Source organism: Argentina silus, assembly GCF_951799395.1.
Source record: "Argentina silus genome assembly, chromosome: X".
Classification (NCBI taxonomy): Eukaryota; Metazoa; Chordata; class Actinopteri; order Argentiniformes; family Argentinidae; genus Argentina; species Argentina silus.
This window is the reverse complement of record NC_139653.1, coordinates 29,498,730-29,520,613: the sequence shown is the minus strand read 5'-3', so window position 1 is coordinate 29,520,613 and position 21,884 is coordinate 29,498,730. Positions and strand designations below refer to the sequence as shown.

At 41.9% G+C, this 21,884-nt stretch overlaps 1 protein-coding gene across 1 annotated transcript in view; it reads left to right on the top strand.

Annotated features, from left to right (window-relative positions):
• Positions 1-21,420, top strand: part of aplp2 (amyloid beta (A4) precursor-like protein 2) — a 48,433-nt gene extending 27,013 nt beyond the window's left edge. The window contains exons 4-17 of the mRNA XM_083695568.1: positions 2,281-2,393; positions 3,836-4,056; positions 4,274-4,467; positions 4,902-5,069; positions 6,274-6,407; positions 6,526-6,600; positions 6,899-7,057; positions 7,575-7,703; positions 8,683-8,782; positions 12,882-13,055; positions 15,347-15,429; positions 16,825-16,902; positions 17,729-17,884; positions 19,482-21,420. Of these exons, the coding sequence (XP_083551694.1) occupies positions 2,281-2,393; positions 3,836-4,056; positions 4,274-4,467; positions 4,902-5,069; positions 6,274-6,407; positions 6,526-6,600; positions 6,899-7,057; positions 7,575-7,703; positions 8,683-8,782; positions 12,882-13,055; positions 15,347-15,429; positions 16,825-16,902; positions 17,729-17,884; positions 19,482-19,583 (1,886 nt within the window). The 3' untranslated portion in view covers positions 19,584-21,420. The remainder of the gene's footprint in view (positions 1-2,280; positions 2,394-3,835; positions 4,057-4,273; positions 4,468-4,901; positions 5,070-6,273; positions 6,408-6,525; positions 6,601-6,898; positions 7,058-7,574; positions 7,704-8,682; positions 8,783-12,881; positions 13,056-15,346; positions 15,430-16,824; positions 16,903-17,728; positions 17,885-19,481) is intronic.
• The last annotated feature ends 464 nt before the right edge of the window (positions 21,421-21,884 follow it).

Sequence of the window (21,884 nt, the reverse complement as noted above, 5' to 3'; positions counted from 1 at the left end):
ACCGTTGATACAAGGCAGGATGGATCCATGCTTTCATGTTGTTTACGCCAAATTCTGACCCTACTGAATTTCAGCAGGTTGTCTTGACCATGTCTACATGCCTAAATGCATTGAGTTGCTGCCATGTGATATACAGGCTGTTAATGCACACCCTGTGGTCATGCATTAATGCTTACGTATATTGCAGGCTTGAAAGAGAGAGGAAAGGGTTATACTGTATATGGCATCTCCCTAGACCCGTGTAAAGGCAGAGTCAGAGACTCACACTACCTCTGTGTCTTAGCCTACAACAATGGCTTGACAGATGAGATGAATGTGACTTTTGTTCCGTGTCTTTGTAATCTCTGCACTATAACTGCCTTTGTCAGACAGTTGAGGATTATTTTATAGCATTTTAATTATGTCTCTTAAAATGTATAGGATAGTCGCACGTGTGTGTGTGTGTGTGTGTGTGTGTGTGTGTGTGTGTGTGTGTGTACAATGACTGAAATAAAAGCAATTAGAATAGGAACATAAACAGAGGACGACATGCAGAGGTCCTCTGATATAGATGTTATATTTTGTGTTTACATTTTTTTTATTGGCCTTCAAACCTGTGTATTGATATTAGCCAATAATTCCGCTTTGAGCTGCTCATATAATACCCAGTGGGTGTCTGGTAATCTCCCACCCACCAGCAGGCCACATGAGCTACAGTGTCCTTGCCCACACTCATTCCAGGATGGGCCACACAGTCCCATGGCCATTCTGAGGGCTGGAGAGTGTGTATGGTCTGGGTGGGTGTCTGCAGTGCCTGACTCAGCCTGGAGGTGAGAGGGATGAGGGATGGATGAAGGGGGTGGAGAAGAAAAGAGAAAAAAAGAGATGAGAGGGAGAGCAGAGCACACACACACACACACACACATAGTGCAGGGATTACACACACACACACACACACACACACACACACACAAGGCTGTAGCGCTGCAGTGCCTGAGAGGAGGAGGAGGAGGTGCAGCTGCTCACCCACCATCCATCAACCACTGCAGTGTGACTGTGCAGGCCCAACTCATGCCCCACAGCCAGAGCAAACTGTCTGTGTGTGTGTGTGTGCCTGTGCAGTGGTACATTATTTTGTGTGTGTGTGTGTGTGTGTGTGTGTGTGTGTGTGTGTGTGTGTGTGTGTTTGAGAAAGCTCTCTATCTCAAGTATAAGCCCAGTAGATGAGAGATGCTTAATGGGGAGTTGGGTCTGCTCTGGAGTGAGAGTGTGATGGTTTTCTCTGAGCGGTCTGTCTCAGACCTTTGTTGAAGGCTGGAAGGGGAGGGGGTGGAGGGGGTATTACTGTAACTGCTGGCCAGGGATGAGAAGCAGCTGAGTCCTCTGCTATTTCTAGCTCCCTCCTCTTCATACCCTCTCATTTTCCAAAACACTGACTTTTTACCAGCTCTTTGGCTGCCCTGAATGAAGTGGTCCAGAGTTGCCTTAGGCTGAGTTGTGGTGAGCTACTAAATGAGAGGTTAGGAGAGCTCCCAGCCCTTCTCTTTGTAAAGCCTCTAGACCTCTATTATGTGTTTTAGTCCTCCCATTGTCACCTCAGATCTCAGCCTAGAGAGAGAAAGAGGAAGAGGGCATGATGAAGCCCTCTCTCTCTCTCTCTCTCTCTCTCTCTCTCTCTCTCTCTCTCTCTGTCTGCCTATCTGTGTAACTATCCATCTGTCTTTGATGACAATGTTCACATCTGACTCTTCACTCTGCCAAACCTATCAGCTGTCCCTGTTCCATTTAATCTCTCTGATGACCCGTGCACCATGTGTTTAACACTGTGATGTGATACAAACAATACAAACAATTTCAATTTTCATAAGACATCATTGTCTTTTATTCCTGCCCTGAATTACATCATGTGTATGAATAATACATTTGTGAAGTGAATACACAAAATAAAGGGTACAATTCCCTTCCAGGAAAAAAGTCTAGACTGTCTGAACTACAGTAGCATCGCAGCATGAAACCCTTTTTTCTCTACCTGCCATTTTGGTAGAAGCCAGTGGATATGCCTTTAGAGTACCAGTCTGGTGCATTGCCAAATGTTAAAGTGTCATATCTCCATAATGAAATGCAAAGGCCCAGACAACTATGAGTGATTGAATTATGCCTTATTTCACTTTTCTCAACTGTTATTCCTTTTTTAGCCCCAATGAGTTAATGGTAAGGTTTCTAACCTTTGACATTGAGCAACTGAGTTAAGCTGGATTGCGCCTTAATGTGGACCGTTGTTCCATGTGACTCTTATTGCAGTGGGGGAGTTCGTGAGCGACGTGCTCCTGGTGCCTGAGAAGTGCAAGTTCTTCCACAAGGAGCGCATGGACATGTGCGTTAGCCACCAGCAGTGGCACGGGGTGGCCAAGGAGGTAAGGCGTCACCAACGTGGCGAGGAAACAGTTGGAGCCTGTGTTTCCTCATAATGTAATCTCCTAAATAGCTAGGTAATGGTGGAGAGGATTCAAACAAGGGCCCAGTTGTCCTTCTGTATTAGGGAGATTTGGTGGTATCACCTTTTTTTTATCCCCAGTCTCACTTACGTACCTCTCTCTCTCTCTCTCTCTCTCTCTCTCTCTCACTCAATTCAATTCAAAGGGGCTTTATTGGCATGGGAAACATGTTTACATTGCCAAATCATGTGAAATAAACAATTACAAATTAATTTACATTACACACACACAAACATTTTCAAAATAATAAAGACATTTCAAGTGTAAATGGAAATAAACAGGAACAAATCAGGAATGTATGGTAAACATTACACACACAAACATTTCAAAAGAATAAAGACATTTTAAATGTTATTGTTTACTATGTATTTACAGTGTTGTAACGAGTAGTAGGAGTACAAATGGCAAAGGAGCTTACATTGACTTTGGGGTTTGTGCTCCATTGGTTGCCCTTTCCTTATGGCAACACTCTCACTTTATCAAGTCCTCTTTCTCTCTCTCTCTCTCTCTCTCTCTCTCTCTCTCTCTCTCTCTCTCACTTACTCTCTCTCTTCCACGACTCATCGCGTCCTCTCCTCTGTCCTCCACTTGCTTCATCCTCAAAAAGCATTGAAGGAGGATATGTAAGGAACCTAGATCTTCTCCTCCAATACATTTTCAGTGGGACATGAGTAGATGACGGAGGAGAGGACACAAGGAGTCCTGTTCCTAACAATTAAGAAATAGCCTCTGTCTCTATCTGTCTCTCTGAGCCCCAGTGGTCCTCTGATCACAGGCAAACTCTTAGCCCTCACATTTCTGCCCCTAGCTAATCAGATTAGTGTTGTGGCTGTAATACAGCTAATCCTCCCAGCTCTCTCTACCTCAGAGCCCAAGCCCCCACTGGGATAGCAGGGCAGCACTAGCTGATCTCTCACAGCACATGGCATACCATTCAGACCTCAGTTCAAACAGTATTTAAACTCATTTAAAATACTTAGCTGTGAGCTTAGAGTTTGCCTGGCACAATGGAACCAATGGAATAGTCCCAAAATAAAATACTTTTCAATCCAGGTCTGGTCAGCCATAGGTTGTGTGACATCTGGAAACATGAAAGGCCATCACTCAATAAAGGTTTGGTTATAGCCAAGCTGATTAAATGTGTCCCCTCTTGTTAATCAATGCTGATAATGATCAGGGCACTTAGTAATGCAGCCTTCTCTTAAGTCTCCTGAGTTGTAGTCTTTAGCCACACTACCAAGTCTCGTTCCCACTCAGATTTGGAACAAATGTGAGAGGTAGCCTGGAGAGGTTACCTTTGCTGTGCTTCACAGTCTTCAATAACACACATTTTCTCACCATTCGTTCCTTTTTCCTCTCAGGCCTGCGCCAAGGTTTCCATGGTCCTGCACAGCTACGGCATGCTTTTGCCATGTGGCGTCGACAAATTCCATGGCACAGAATATGTGTGCTGCCCCTCATCTCGGCCCGGGGATTCAGCACCACCTGCACTGCCCTCCCAGGAGGAAGACGATGAGGATGAAGAAGAGGATGAGGAGATGGAGGAGACAGAGCTGGATGATGATGAGCCTTTAGACGATAGGTGTGTGTGTGTGTGTGTGTGTGTGTGTGTGTGTGTGTGTGTGTGTGTGTGTGTGTGTGTGTGCGGTTGTTTGTTGTATATATCACTAGCCATCTGGATTAATTAAAATGTCATGACATTGACCTATGATAACAACTTCTGTGTCCAATCTCCCTCTCTCTACTTCCTCCTTCTGTTTCACACCACCTCCTTCACCTTCTTTTTCTCCATCCCACAGTGAGACACCAGCTGATGTACAGCCCACTCAGAAGGAGGAGGCAGTCGATGATGATGAAGATGAGGATGACGAGGACGAGGAAGAGTATCACTATGTGTATGAGGATGAAGAGGCAGACAGGGAGGATGAGGATGAGAAGAAAGAGAGTGCCCGGGATAGCCAAGATGAAGATAAGACCCTGCAGGATGTGAAAGGTTTGTACTAGTTTTCTCCTTCTGTCTCTCTCTCCACCCCTTTCTGACATATACTAATGCAATAGAGCCTTTTAAACCACAGCCAATTATCTCTGATTCAACAAGACTGCAATCCGATGAATGTGTGTATCGGAAAGTATAACTTCCCCTTCAGCTCACAGTGTGGCTCAAAGTTCTGGTGTTGACATAAATTGTCATGTTTGTAACTGTTAGCAATCATGGCATCATATCAATTGTGTTTATTCATAATCATACCTGATACAATCCACATGGTTAATTGCATTTATAACAATCATAGGTAGGGAAGTCTGGGGAAGTACTTGGTGGCAGATGTTACTGTTAGGTGGACATTTCCTGAGTGGCTGTAAATGAGTGAGGGTAGTATTGAGTGCTGCCACTAGTGGCTGGATGCTTTAACAGCTGTCCCCTGGCAGCGGTATGTACCCTGGAGGCTGAGACAGGCCCCTGCCGTGCCTCCATGCCCCGCTGGCACTTCGACATGAGCCAGAGGAAGTGTGTGCGCTTCGTGTACGGGGGCTGCGCCGGCAACCGCAACAATTTTGACTCTGAGGAATACTGCATGGCCGTGTGCAAGCGCCTGAGTAAGTCTCACGCGACAGAGGCTAAATAACACACACTCTCTCTCTCACTGCCTCTGCCACACAGACCTACTGCTGCCTCTACACTTAGTTTACACATTAGTTGAGACTCTCACTGACCGGTAACAATACCACTATGACCAACATGCTTCATCCACATACTCTTGCTCCATGATCCAACGCTCTCACTCACTTCATCACTCCTGCAGACAATTAATGGTGTGTGTGTGTGTGTGTGTGTGTGTGTGTGTGTATATATATATATATATATATATATTAACCACCACCAGCTATCAAACAACATGTTCATACAGTACATGTACTGTATATTAGCCCATAATTCCTTTTTCATAACTTTTTCTGTCTCACACCTACTTTCTGTCTCCCACCAACACAGTAGCATGCAAACCTATTCAATAAAACACACTGTTCTGGACCTCTCTGTCAGTACTCTCCATTGCTGCAGTGTCCAGTCCGTCCTTGTTTCTACTGTGCTTCTGTCTGTCTGTGTACGATCTGTCTGTCTGCTCAGAGAGCACTGCAGCTAGCTCTCCACCAATTGCCATAGCGTCAAGCATCAGCTGCCATAAAGACCACGATAAAAAAATCGGCTCATCCAAGGTTCAAGCTGTCATTTAGACCATTTCAGAACTGAATTCGTCAGTTACAGATCAGACCCATTTTAGAACTGTGGATATGCATGAATCAGAGCAGACGTGTAGTTAGTATGACCTCTCTCGGTTCTGGATGATTCAGTGACTCTGACGTGTCATTGGTTGTGAGTTTGAACACTCAAGCAGAGTGACTCGGGCTTCCCTTGATCCTGACATAAAAAAGCCCTCTGGCATTACCTCGGATGACCCGTTCAACAGAGATATATTTATTCACATTAGAGAGATGAGCTGTCAGAAGACAACCAATGGGAGCATGAAAGAAATCCAAAAGGAAATCCAAAAAGAAATACTGTCAGATTCTCTCAGAGTAACTGGGATTGGAGGACCGCCTGAGAAGAGATTTTCTGTGTGAATTTCCCCTTAACCTCTGTGTGTTCCACTTTCTCTTCAACTGTCTCTATCTGCCAGTGCGCCTGTATGTCGTTCTCTCTGACTATGTCTGTATACGTCTGTCTGCCTGTCTGTCTGCCTGTCTGTCTGACTGTATGTGGATATGTGTTTCCTCGATTCACCAAACCTGTCTCTTTTCTCAGCCGTGCCACCCACCCCCCAACCCACTGATGATGTGGATGTCTACTTTGAGACCCCAGCCGATGACAAGGAGCATAGCCGCTTCCAGAAGGCCAAGGAGCAGCTGGAGATCAGGCACCGCAACCGCATGGAGAGGGTGAGGAATGGAGTTTATTGAATATTTATATTAGTAATATTATTTAATATACAACTCTGGCGAGGCGGATATGCCACTGACACCTCTTTCTCTCACCTCTTTCTCTCTCTCCATCCAGGTAAGGAAGGAGTGGGAGGAGGCTGAGCACCAGGCCAAGAACTTGCCCAAGGCTGAGAAACAGACACTGATCCAGGTAAGACACTGATCCTCTCCTGCTGGGACCCACTTTTGTTCCTTTGTTTGGGTGTGTGAGCAGAGATATAGCAGCTTCAAGAACCTGTATCTCTTACTATGTGTTTCATTAGAACTCTATCTCTCCTGAATGCCTATCTATAATGCTGCGAGGCTAAACTTTGGCAGTTTCTGAATGGGTGACTCTAAATGAGTCTCAAACTCCCCTGATAAGCCTGGGGAGAAACCCAGAGCATGTGTAGTGTTTTTAGAGTGTGTGAGCGGAGTGGACTGGGCTCTCAGTATGTGGCTGTGTGCAGCACTTCCAGGCCATGGTGGAGTCTCTGGAGGAGGAGGCAGCCAGTGAAAAGCAGCAGCTGGTGGAGACACACCTGGCCCGCGTAGAGGCCATGCTCAACGACCGCCGCCGCCTGGCCCTGGAAAACTACTTGGCTGCCCTGCAGGCCGACCCCCCTAGGGTATGCACCATAGCATCTGGGTATTGTTCCCTATCTCTCTCTCACCCCCCCCCTCTCTTTCTCTCTCTCTCTCTCTCTGTCTCTCTCTCTCTCTCTCATTCTCTGTCTTTGCCTCTACACACACACACACACACACACACACACACACACACACACACAGTGCTGCTCACATGCTAATCCCGCTACTGTGGGAGTGTGGGTGAGTATGTGTGTGTGTGTGTGTGCCTCCTCTCTACCTCATCACATTATAAGAGTCTTAAGTAAACTTTCAATGCATCATCAGGGGAATGGATTACTGCAGCCCAAAACAACAATATCCTACCATCCAACAGCAGCTATGTGCACAAAGTCAATCACATTTGAACCTTAATCCATAATCCTTCTGTCATGTTTAATTCATTTTATCTAATACCCTTTTGATTCTCTGGCCAGCACATGGTCTAGCAGTCTGCAGTAAGGTATTGGCCTCACTTACCTCCTCCCCTCCCTCTGCTCCCTCTGCTCCCTGTCCCCTCAGCCCCACCGCATCCTGCAGGCCCTGAGGAGGTACGTACGTGCTGAGAACAAGGACCGCCAACACACTATCCGCCACTACCAGCATGTTCTAGCTGTGGACCCAGAGAAGGCTGCCCAGATGAAGTCCCAGGTCAGTATTAGTCCTTACCCGACCCCTGGCCATCCATACCAAATCACCTCCATCTCAAGAGATACCCATCGACTGTCAGTTGTCCATACCAAGTCATAATCTTGCCCATGTCAAGATCGACAGGCCTAGGCTACTGTGATGTCTCTGTCTGCTATTTATCCTCACATGTTGGTTGTGTAGGAGGTGAACACTGTGTTTTTGTGTAGCTCACAAAGTTTGAGTCGGCTGCCTGACAGTAGAGAAGACTTTAATTCACTAAAGCCCCAGATGGAGATTAACATTGCACAGGCCTTGTGTAATGCTGGGACTAAGCACTGCTGTACAGGGATTTGACTGGATGGCCCTTCTGTGAACATAGCCCATGTCACAGCCCTGAAGATACCATTTCTAAACAACCTCCGCCATCATTGATGACTATATATATTTGTTTATTTTCTGCTGTAGCGTAATGTCTCTCTACAACTAATCCCCCAGTGTTCTGCATTTGAGTGTCGGGATCAGCCCTGCTCTATTTCAACAAAACCTCTCAATCCTTGCCTCTAGCACAGGTAGGCTTGACTGGGGAAGCTAAATCTCTATACTAACACTGGGACTTAATTTTGTAATGAGGTTGTTTGTCAAACATCAACAGAAAGGTGTGTGGGGGGGGCAGCCTTTTCCATCCGCTGGAAAGGCACATTATTGCCATCTGTGGCTGGCTCTGCAGGACTACATACATACCAGCTCTGGACAAAGACATCCTACAGATCCAGTCTTGTCATTGCTACTGAACACAGCTTATGTGATTCACCTTGATTTACTGATTATCCGCTTATGTTTCTACTCCCTCACAATGCTTACAGTACATAGTTGCAGGTGATAATATACTAATAGTTAGCTCTTTTGGTCTATCTACCTACAGTACAGTATATGATTACTCATTGCATATGTGTGGCTATCAGTCTCAATATCTGTCTGTCTGTGTCCCCTCCTATCTCAGGTAATGACCCACCTGCGTGTGATTGAGGAGAGGATGAACCAGAGCCTGTCTCTTCTCTACAAAGTGCCCTACGTTGCAGAGGAGATCCAGGACGAGATTGGTGAGTATATAGTACTACTACAGTATGAAATCGAGATGTGATAGAGGAGGGGGCAGGGAAGTGCCAGGCTGCCATAATAGTAGAGCATCTACAGGCTGTTTTGAAGAAATCGTGCTTTTTGGGATAAAAGCGTCACATTTTACACAGAGCAAGGGCAGATCTTAAGGTGCATTTTTAGCTTTAGGGCCATAACAGATTTGCTCTTATGCCCTCCTAGCAGCCAGAACACACATATGACAAAAGTGTGCCAGATATGTTTGTCCTTTAAATGGTATGCAGAAATGTGAGAGAAAGGTATGCTAAAATGGTCAAATTCACAGTTTTTTGCTGTTATTTCATCCCTAGTTTAAATATTGTACATGTAAACACTAATATCTAATATCTCTAATATCTACTGATTAAAATGATATGCAACAGGACTCCTCATATGATATTAGTGTTAAGAAATATTACAAGAAATATCCCCTGTGCATTTAACTCTATGGGAAAGAATATTGTACAATTCCAACAGTTCCCCGTTTGATTATTTTAAACAAAGTATAATAATCACGAATTACTGAAATGAATAATAAAAACATAACAAATATAAAAGTAAAAACAGCAAGAATAAGACATGATTACATTCTTTCATTTACTTCACACCACCCTTTTGTCTCTAGGACAACATCCTCATACAAAATTGCCGTTAGATTCTGGAACTTAATACCATTAAACTCGGAGGGGTAGAGGCTACTCCAGCTAGACAGCTAGAAAAGTTATGACAGTTGATTATTCTTCAGTGGGAAACAAGGTATGATCATAAAAAATAAGAAAATACAGAAATTAATAATACAAATTACAAAAAATATAAAAAACATCAAGCAATGTCATATCAAAATGAATCTCTGATACTTCTAACAAATACCAGGGTTCTCAAACTTAAGGCATACCAACCTCTTACCAACCATGTGTCATGTCAGTCTTGATGACTTTTAGTCTACACTGTTGTTATACTGTGTATGCGTAAATATGAGAGCTTTCCATAAAATGTGTTTTTCAGTACACTGGTTTATCAAGTCGTCTCTGAAGCACACTTGATAAGTGAAACAGTAACGTTGAAGTTCCAGTAGTGATGACAGTTGGAATTGTTGCAGCTCACAGCTCACCCTGATTTGGACAACTCCACCTGAAAGACAGATAAAAAGGAACAGCAGTAACTAGGTTCTTTTTATTGTGTTGTTATTATTGCTCATGTAAAAACAATACATTTCCCCATCTGAGGTAGACCAGTATGGATGTAATGTGACATCAAATTAATGATTCCCCATTAAGACCGATCTTCACCCGTCTTCATAGCCTATCGCTCATGGTTCTGTAGCTCCAAGGCTTGATCCACACCAGTATGATCAACAAGTTTACAGTGAGTGGTGTATATCCATTTTGATTTCCCCTCTACTTTAATTGCTGTGTTGGTTAGCGTAACTTTTTGTGGTTTGTGTATCATAACCCATTGACCTGAAACAATAGAATGTTCCCTCAGGAGGCTCTACCCATGCATCATGTACCTGCTGTTCAGCTGCCTTTGTGGCTTTGTTAAGAGCTAAACAATAATCGAGGTGCGCGTCACTCATCAGTTGTACATCTGCTCGTCTCAGATCAATAGTACCGGGTAGTGACATTGGTCTGCCTGTGATGACTTCAAAGGGGCTCAGTCCTGTGGTATTATTGTGTGTTGCTCTAATACTGCACAGTACTGCAGGCAGGGCCTCTGACCAGGGCACCCCTGCCTGATGCATTTTGCCAAGTCTTCATTCATTCATTCCACCTGCCCAGATGATTGAGGGTGATAGGGCCAGTGGAGTGACCACTTTACTTCCAGCATCCTGTGACCACTTTACTTCCAGCATCGCAGACTTTTCCAGTGAAGTGAGAGCCTTGGTCAGAGTCTATTTATCAGACAGTAGTCTTCTTACTATTACATAAGACAGATTCAAGAATGAATGTACAGAATATATACCAGGTAAATAGTGACTCATAAACTTAAGAGAAATGTATCATAGAAACGCAATGGTCCCCATTGAAACCAATGTTATTTTAGGGCAACTTCAAATGCTAATAGTTTAAAAAGTCCAAGTAGTTTAAAAAATCTGTATAGAAGTTAATTAAGTGGAGTAGGTCTACATGTTGTGAAGTCAGATAAGGGTGTCTAGCTCAAAATATGAAAAAGTAGACACATTTCAAAATGTACCATTAAAAGTCAATAACCATTGGATTTTACGCAAATTCAAGTATAAATGTGATATTTCAAAAATATCAGAAATATGTTTAGAATTTCTTTAAGTGGAGTTAGACTACACATTGTAGAGGTGGTGTGGGGTGTCTATCTTAAAATATGAAAAAGACGATTTTAATAGAAGATTGTGGGCTTGCAAAGTCTTAATTTGGTTGTAGAAAAAAGTTTAAAGATGGTTTGGTTGGTTAGATTGATGGATGAATGGTTGGTTGGTCTGTTGATATGTTGGATAGATGAATTGGTAGATGATAGACCAAGATAGATAGATAGATAGATTGATATGATGACTGATGAATAGATGGAGAGATGATTCACTTACTTAAACAAATGTATTTGTTGTAAGTCGCTTTGGATAAAGGCATCTGCTAAATGCCATAAATGTAAATGTAAAATGTAGATAGATAGACAGATAGGATGAGCTAGGGCTACTTCAGTGGAGTGAGTAGAAAGTTAATTGGCTCATCGGATGAGAGTTTTTGGAGTTTCAAAACTCTTTAAAAGTGGATGGAATGGAAAAAGCTTTTATCAGAGTTGATGATGATTTTCTGGGTAGTTGAAAGAAAGTAAGATAGGTTGGTTGACTGGATGGATAGATAAAAGAGAGAATAGATAGATTACAGAGAGCAGGTATAGAAAGATCAAAACAATTAAGAGGTTAATCAGTATGGGTTATACTGGGTGAAGCAGCAGTGACTGGTGAAAGGAAGAAAGGATGATCTTAGATAGATATAAGGTTGGAAAGATATAAGGTTAGATAGACAGTATGTTAGAAGGTCATAGATAGATAGATAGATAGATAGATAGATAGATAGATAGATAGATCTAGTAAGCAACTTAAGTTAGACCTCTCTGCACGTTTGAAAGATTGATTGGTGTGAAGAGCTTAAAAAGCTGTAGGAGGAGTAGCATGGCGAAAAATTTGAGGAATTGGAATAAGAAGAAGAAGAATATGTATGAGCAATAACAATAGTTGGACTTGCTGAAGCAAGCTCACTAATAAGAATAAGTATGAGCAATAATAATAGTTGGAGTTGCTGAAAGCAAACCCACTAATAATAATAGTAAGAAGAAGTATGAGCAATTACAATAGTTGAAGGTGAATCTACTTAAATACTAGATATAGCCCATCATGCTCTCCTCCATACTCACTATGACTGAATCACTATTGCAAGTAATTCCTAAGCATAATTTTAAACTTTTGTAAAGAGAAACGTCAACATAATTATAGGAATACAACAAGCTTTCAGGCTGCGTTTGTAAACCAATTCTACCATGCATTCTACATTTCCCTGTCTGTCAGTCTGTGGCTGGGTAATGACATGGAGCTTCATTGTGAGTGTCTCAGCTGGAGAACCTCAGCCCACCAGCAGTCCTCAGTGCAACTAAAGTCTAGCACTCTGGACTGAAGCATTTGGACTGCTGTTGTCTCAGGTAGCACCATTCGCAACAAGCAGGTTGGGGTTCTTATTTTTTTCTTTTTTAATATCTTGTTTAATTTCACCATTCATACAAGGAGCCATAACACAGTGTGCACCGTAGATTAAAGAGGAGCTGATGCAGTGACAGAACAGGGTCACAGCTTGCTCCATGCTGCTTCCAGTTGGGAGATGTGTGTGGATTTACAGGGAAAATAGCTATCAGTTACAAAAAGACTAATTGGGAGTTTTGAGAAATGGGAATGGACTTTTTGGCAGCTTCTGTATTGTGATAATTGCAATAAGGGGGCGTAGTAATTGGTTTTGGAGTTCATCTTGTTCATTACTGTCTTGTCCCTGGTTGATCGGTATTGGAGTATCTGTCTGCTCAAACGGCCTTCTCTCCCTCCAGATGAGCTGCTCCAGGAACAGAAGGCAGACATGGACCAGTTTCTGTCCTCCATCTCCGAGTCCCAGCCAGATGTCACCGTGTCCTCAGAGGAGAGCATGGAGCTTCCTGCCTCCGAGGGCAAACCCTACCGCCCCTTCCAGGTCACCTCTCTGGGGTCCCGTCCTGAGCCTGAGGGTGAGCAGCTCTTGTCAAAGTCACAGCACTACAGTACTAGGTGGACATTACTACTGTATGAACAGGCTAACTCATGGGCCTTTGCACTTACCTCCTGTTATCACTCTCTCTTGAATGGAAGTTAATAGGCAATCTACAAAGAGCTGTTGAAATGTAGTCTTTCCACAGGACATTTCTTAAGTAACACACTAAGCTGTTGAACAGTGAGGAACTAGCTCTATGTACTGTATGACTGAGGGAGGGGAAGAAGGCATGTCGAAGTGTGTTATGGAGCCCTGTGGCTTAGCCTTCAATGCAACACCATTGAAGTTCAGATAAACTCACAAAGCACCAGGCTCTGGTACCGAACTGGAGCCAAACGCTTTGGAAATCTGCCTCTCAGTGACCAGGATTCGTTCTCTCCTGTGTCGCATGTTTGTGCCAAACAAAAGATTTAAACCATAAGCAAAGAACAAAGTGAGATACTGAACATGGGAAATTGAAAGGCAAATTACAACTAGATCACATACAATCATAGAAGAAACATGCAGCACTCAGGAGGGCTTTGATAGAATTGGCGCTGGATGAAATCGCACCACTTTTGATTTGGATATCTCTCTGATTTAATTCCGGAAACGTCCCTGCAGGACTCCTCTCTCAATCGTTAACACAGCTTGATAATCCTGCCTTTTCTCTGCTCACCTAGGGTTTTTTCTCTTTTCTCCTTTCCTCTTTCCGTTTTTTTCTTCTGTTGCTCATTCCCAATGCCTAGGCGATCTATCAGACTCCCCACGTGCCTTCAAAAAAGGTTGGTTTCTCTGCTCCCTCATATTTTTCTCGCTTCCCCTCTCTTCTCATCTCCTGTGCAACCTCCATTATGTTCCATTGTTTTCCTATCTCTTCCCATGGTGGAATCTAGAATCCTCTCTCTTCTGCCTCCCTCCTCTCCCTGTTGTTTTTCCCCCCCTACTTCACTTTTTGACTGTGGTCTCACTTTGCGACCATCTTTGCTATTATTCATTCACTCATCTGTGATGGCCTGCATGGGCTACAGTACCTGGGCTACTGTAAAAGGAATGGGTCAGCGACAGTGTATAGCCCATTAGTCCCGTAGGATAATCACTTGATTCTGAGTAACAGGGACAGGCCTCTCTGCTCCAGCTCCACTCTCCATGTAGAGAGACTCCACTCTTCCAGCTCCCCGTCATCACCTCCATCAGTCCATTTGTCAAAGTGCTCTCCTTAATAATTTCCCTTTACTCCCCTCATCGCTCTCTCCCCCCGATCGGCGCTCTGATTTAGCAGGCCTGTCTGGAGCACATTGTTTCCACTGACCCACAGCCAAGTTTAAATTGGCCAAATTTTTCACTCAGACTGAGCCTGTGATGTGGAGACGTCACCTGGTTGTCTGATCTGGGTTTAACCTTGTGATCATGCCCTGTGCTCACAGAAAACAATGAGAGCCCATACTCTTCTTATTGACCTTAATTCACTATTTATTGTGAACTGGTGGACTTATTTTACAGTACCTCCTTTTAGTGTTGTGATCTCAATAGAGCCCTGTGTGCTTACATGTGTTTGTCCATTCATTGTCAGTGTATTGCGATAGTTTGTAGTGTTGCAATGTCAAAAGAGATTACTGCCCTTGTACTTTGTGACAGACAGTGGCTGTGATGGCAGTGAATTTGATAACACTGACACACAGTGTCTGTCGTCAGTACTGCAGCAGTGAACACACATCATTGTTCTCCACTAAATCCAATGCTAATAATTGTTCTAATGCTGTCCTCATGGCATCAATAGAAGCCAGCAGGTAGAGAGTGGGTCCATGCCAGATAGATCTCTACAGTACATCACTCAGGATCATGCTCTGCGGCTCTCTCCCCACTGTTGATTTATTCATTGCATATCTGACATGTGTATTAATAGATATTATGCCTTTAAAAAAAAGCATTGGGCTTCATAGCATGCATATTTGACTCTATGCTCCAGTTTTGGGGAAAAAAACAACAATCAAATGTGAATAAAATGTCTATATTCTGAATCAAGCCTTTATTGTTAATGTGATGTAATGCTGGTATGTGGTAGCAGAGCACTATGAATACTGTACAGCAGGCTATGTAACAAAGGTCACTGTATAGGTCACGGCACTGTCCGTGACTGGAGGTAGAGGAGATTCACACAATAGCGGCAGTGAGACAAGCTGGAATTATGCACAGCCACACAGTCCACGGTCACTCCTTCTCCTCATGCAGTAACTCCATGTTTCTGCTCCTTTCCTATGATTGGCTGATCTGCCCTGATGTCTGCAGGTTCTGGAATGGCCGGTCTGGATGGGCTGATTGGTGCAGAGGAGAGAATTATAAACAGCAAGAGCAAGATCAACGACAATGTGGTAAGAGCTCTAACTGATTAATGCCAGTGGCAGAATTTTGAAAGTCTTCCCTTGATTCCTTCTGTCCTCTCTCTTCGCCTCCTTCTCAAAATGCATTGGATGAGAAGGAGGAGAGGATAGAGGACACAGGGAATCAAGAAAAGACAGGATTTGGCCATTGCATCCCCTTTTATCAACTCAGTACCCCTCTTAAATAACTGAGAACACTAGTGTAGACATGGAATCACCCAATTGGTTAAAAGGTCATTTAATTTGATCAGATCCGTCATAGTTTAGAACATGTGTTATGACAGATAGCGTGACTGTCCACACTGATAGTTCAGGCGAAGTAGCGTCGCACTAGAATGCCGATATCTTACGTAAGACAACGGGTTTAGAATGTATACGCTAGAGGAAAAAAAGATATTCATAGGATTAAAGATATTGACGTATCTATATATTTACGTATCTCTGCTTTCACATAGATTCCTAGCTCTTATTAGTCAAGCTTTTAATGAGTTGCATCATTCCAGTAACTATGATGCCATAGATTCACACTTTGTAGGCCCTCTGTGTATGTCTTTGTAACCCCCCACCAAACACACACCAAAAAGCCTAATTTAGATTATTCCATGGATTTCCCAGCATTCATTGCATGCTTTTTTCTTTTTATATTTTGAAACTATGGATGTTTATAATATGTTTTGCATGCTGATTCCAACCCGCCTTAAAACGATCTGTGTATTGCAATCATGTGCTTTTTGGGGGGTTTGTGTGCATGCAAGTATTGTTTTGTAAGTGTGGAGTTCAAAGACAGAACAATCAAAGTTCAATAGCATCTCCATATTACTTAATGCTGTTTGATATAAGAAATAGGGTCCTTACATGGTTCATGGAGAGGATCTAAATTGTATCCATTGGTATTTCTAAACTCCTCTTAATGGACTCTTGATTGTTCTGTTGCTGGCAGTATGTTTTTTTCCCACTGACTGAACACATCCACATTCAGTCGCAGTGCTTTATTTTTACACCCATGTTTGAGTCTTAGTAGCTGATACTAAATATGTTTTGAATAAACCCCTTAAAAAGACACATATTCATTAAAATGAGAGATATTCCGTTGATTCTTGCAATATCCCCCTTCCACTGACTCTCCCTTCCCATTGATTAGGCAAATACCAGTAGATGGCTGGATATGTACACAGAGCTCAGTACTCCTACACCTTAAACAGAGAGACTGTTATTATTAACACCAACAAGCTTACAATCCACTTACACATACATAGTACATAGTACATAGTACATTCCAACACACACACACACACGCACACACACACACAGACACACACACACACACACACATACACACACACAATACAGTGAGTGTAACCTGGGCTCCCCTGTCTGTGTTGACAGGTGATTGATGAGTCTCTGGATGTTAAAGAAGTGATTTACAGTGCAGAGAGAGTCAGCGTTATGCATGATGATGAGCTGGTGAGTACAGTGCCCTCCAGTGGGCTCTCTGGGGAACTGTAGTAGACAGGAGGGGGAAGGGGGACAGTGTGTGCAACACAGTGAAAACTGCCCCACTGTTCATAAGAAACACAGTGTTGGATCAGTCCCTATTGAATCCAACCTCTTCATATTATACTTTGTAATTGTCCTTCCAAAGTCCTATGTTTTCTGTTACTTATGCATGGATGCATGTTTATGTATGTGAATGTATCAGAATGTACACACTGTATACACTGAATGAGTATTCACACAAACTGAGTGCACTCAGTCAATTTGTGTGAGAATGACCAGAGAGGGCTGTTGGCATAAATGCACTTCATTTATTTTGCATAAAATCTAATGGATTACAACTTCAGGGTAGTGTTGTTGGCTTTTAGCCAATTTAAGACAGATTGCTGATATTCTTTTCCTATTGAAGCCACACTAATCATGCATGTGTGTACTGTTCACTCTTTGTTTAAGTCACTCATGTTTCACAAATCTTTTCTCAGTCAAATGAGTGCCCTCATGTCTGCTCTAACCTTCTCTCTGTCCTTGAGAATGGATGTCTGCAGTCCCTGTCGTTTACCTATCCATACCATAGAGTAGTCTTGATGTTGTTGTAGTGTATTGATGTGATACTTATTATGTAATGTAAAATCTGAGCTCCATCAACATAAAAGGATCTTAAATCCTCTTAACAGCATTTATTTTATAACTATCCAGTGCTCCCAATCATACAAGAGTAAAGGGCTAAATGTGTGTCTGTCTGTTTTCGTAAAGCATTCTCCAGACTCTCTCTCCCTCACACTATTCTTCCCATTAGGAATCCTACCGCCCTCTTGGGGAGGACTTCAGCTTCGGGAGCAGTGCTCTGATTGGCCTGCTGGTGATCGCGGTGGCCATAGCAACTGTAATAGTGATCAGCCTGGTGTTGTTGAGGAAGAGGCAGTACGGCACCATCAGTCATGGCATTGTGGAGGTGAGCACCAGACCACACACACACACACACACACACACACACACACAGCATGTAGCTGAGGGCATTCTCCACTGAAGCCCTGTAATAATAGAATACAAATACAATCTATATGATGTGATATTCTCTGTTTACTCTTATTTACTTAATGGCCAAAGACTGTTCAATATTTCTGCTGCTAACATACAGTGCCCTGCATAAATAATGGGACAGTGAAGCATTTTTTCTTCTTTTAGCTCAATTTGAAATCAAACAATTACTATGAGGTTAAAGTAGAGATTATCAGATTTTATTTGATGGTATTTGTGTACATGTTGGTTTCACCATTCAGAAATTACACCACTTTTTTATGTCCCCCTATTTTAGGGTACCCAATAGTAATGGGACAGATTTATCAAATGTCCAAAATAAGCACTCATGTTTTTGGTCGACAATCCTTTATTTGGTCAACAATCCTTGCATGCAATAGCTACCTGAAGTCTGCGACCCATTGATCCCACCAGACACTGGGTATCTTCTCTGGTGATGCTCTGCCAGACCTGTACTGCAGCAATCTTCAGTTGTTGTTTGTTCTGAGGTATTTTTGCCTACAATCTTGTCATCAGGAAATGAAATGCATGTTCAATTGGATTTAAATCTGAAGTTTGACTCGGCCAGTCAAGACATATCCACTTTTTGGCTCTGAAAAACTCCCTAGTTGCTAAGGCAGTATGTTTTGGGTCATTGTTTTACTGTATGATTAAGCTTCATCCAATGAATTTATAGGCATTTGCTTGTACTCGAGCAGACAAGATGTTTCTGTACACTTCAGAATACATTCTGCTGCTGCCATCAACAGTTACAATCATCAATTAAGACAAGTTAAGTCTTAACTTGTAAGTTCTAGTGGCAACTATACATACCCAAACCTAACACCCCCTGCACCATGTTTCAGAGATGAGGTGGTATGCTGTAAATCTTGGGCCAATAATTTTTTCTCCAAACGTTCCTCTTGCAATGACTCTGGTACATGATAATAATAATTAAAATAAGGCATTTATTTTGTATAGCGCTTTTCTCAGTACTCAAACACACTAAAATAATAATATTCATATTATCTGTCCACACAACCTTTTTCCAGACTGGTGCAGGCTTTTTAGATGACTTTGAGGATGACTAGTGGTTTGTCCAGTGAAGTGTCCGTAGTTTGTCTGGTGACGTATTCTGTGGATGGTAGTCTCTGACACATTGACACCTACCTCCCGGAGAGTGTTCCTGATCTGTGGGACAGTTGTTGTTTTTTTTTTTTCAAATAATGGTGAGCATTCTTCCATCATCAACTGTAGAAGTCTTCCTTGGCCTACCAGCCCGTTCGCAATTACTGAGCTCACCAATTGTCATAAAAAGTGACACTCTACTTTAACCTCATAGTGATAGTTTGATTTAAAATTACAATAAATAAAAATAATGCTTCACTGTCCCATTACTTACGCTGGGCACTGTATATAAAAGCAATCTGGTCTCATCATGGGCATTTGAATAAGCTATTCTTGAAAACATTTGTTGAATATCCTGTTCATACCTGACCTGTGTCCTCCATCCCTGATTTCTTCTGTGATAGGTTGACCCTATGTTGACACCAGAGGAGCGCCATCTCAGCAAGATGCAGAACCATGGCTACGAGAACCCCACCTACAAATACCTGGAGCAGATGCAGATCTAGCCTGGCTGGTGCTGTGGCATCAAAGAGAAGGCAATTGAGAGGGAACATACTACTGACCAATAACAAAGTTGCTCTCGTCAAAATCATTTGCATACAGCCGAAATCCATACTGGTTTGTTAAAATAAACCTTAAATAATGCTACTACTTCTACTACTGCTACTATTGTACTATAGAGCTCCTTTTTGATCTTTTGTTTCTTTTAAAAGGTGATGTAGTTACATTTTACATTCTGGAAAATGTGATTCTACAAATTATTCGGTAATTATGTATACAGTTATGTCCGATCAAGATGTATTACATTTCTTCCAATGTTTTTATTCATTTTCAGAAGTGCAAGGCAAATCAAGCCAAACATTGAATTATAATGTAATTGAGTTACATAAACAATCTACATAAAGTCACTGTTTTGTACTTATGTACAAATGTACTTATTGTAAGTCGATTTGGATAAAATTGTCTGCTAAATTACTTAACTGTTTTATTTGCCATCGTACAAGTGTCCATTTTCTGAAGGTCTTCCCATGAGAAAGTTGCTGTTTTCTTCTTTAAAATAGATTGCTTGTATATGAAGGTTCTTTGTACCAATTAAAATGTATAGTGAAACAACAAATGAGGAAGAAAATGAAAACAAAATTATAAATTAATTTACTTTCTGTTCTTTGTTATGGTTGCAAACTAAATATACAGTTTATATATATATATATATATATATATATATATATATATATATATATATATATATATATATATATATATATATATATATATATATATATATATATATATATTTATGCCACCTATAACAGGGATACTGGTTCTAAGTGGTGGCTGTGGGATGTGATGCTGGCATACTGTTTGACAAAGTCAGACAGGGTGTGCACACCCCCTTGCTCACATAACTGAAACAAGACCCACTCTTACCCTGACTAAATTAATGTGATAAGGCCTGTTCGTGCCCCCCCCCCACTCCCCCCCACCACCCCCCAACATACACACCCTCATCACAGGAGTAAAAGTTAAGTGACAGAAGTTACAATTACTTCTTCAGAGATGTACGTTCAAACTTGAATGTATTATGGAAGATTTTTAAGATTCTGGCTCCTGAGGTGTTCCCATATGGTTCTGATCCTAATTTGCGATGCAGTGGCATGACTGTGGGTGAGTGTATGTCGGCATTTGACACACAAGTGATATCTTGCAGTTATGCAATGTATAAAATATAGTCAAATTGATCTGAAAACTATTTGGGAATGTTCATATTTATCTTCAATTGTTTGCTTTGCTGGTCCTGAAGCACAGAACAGTTTGACTAGTCTCTGTTATATCACCCCCACCTCAACAAAGACTGATTGGAGCTGGAGGGCTGTGCAGACAGACAGACAGACATAGACAGACAGGGCTTGGAGAACTGGTTTCTGATGAAAGCAAAGGTGTGTAGTTTTACAGAACGGCACAAACAAGTAAATTAAATCCTTGAATAATCTTTTTTTTTCTTTCTCTTAGTAATGTCTTTGTATGCCTGTATAGTTGATGTTGCAATCATGGCTTTTCTGGAGAATTACCTGTGGTGTGCTTTGTTCTTATATGAAATGATATGATATATATTTTTAAGTTTGTTTTCTTGTTTTCTATTTTTCTCTTCCTGTGACAGTATCTCTGTGTGACTGTCTCACTATGCACCCAAATGGCTTCAATCTTGTAATTGCCTGCTTGATTGTGGGAAGGGAAAGGGGAACTAATATAAAATGCATAACAGTGATAGAAATTGATTGACACCAATGGAAACAGATTTAAGGTTACAGGGGGGAACACATCAATAAACTCACTACTTCCATATAGTTGAGTCCTTTCTCTTTTATGTTTCATCCATTTTTCACACATTCACATTCTCACATGCAAATTACACTTGATTTCGATTACATATTACTGAAGGAATGACATTAAATTAACTTTAATTTAACTTTTGAACATGATTTGAAACTATCGAGTGATAGGTTCTTGTTGTTTTGGTTAAAGAGTGAGACAGATTACTCTCACAGGTAATATTCATTATAATCAAAGGGTATATTTCGAAAATATTGCTGACAGTGAAGTCCAACTACCTACCCTTTCTTATTTAGTTTGAGATCAATGACCAAAACATTTCCACTGATTCACTTCACTTTCATCTTCACTCAGTTCGCGGTGAATTCCACGAAAGGACTCCCATTTTCCCTCAACAGAAACTTGGGTCATAGAATACATGAGCGTGACAGCACAGACAAAACAGAAACGGTGAGTCAACTTGTCCGTGTGACGAG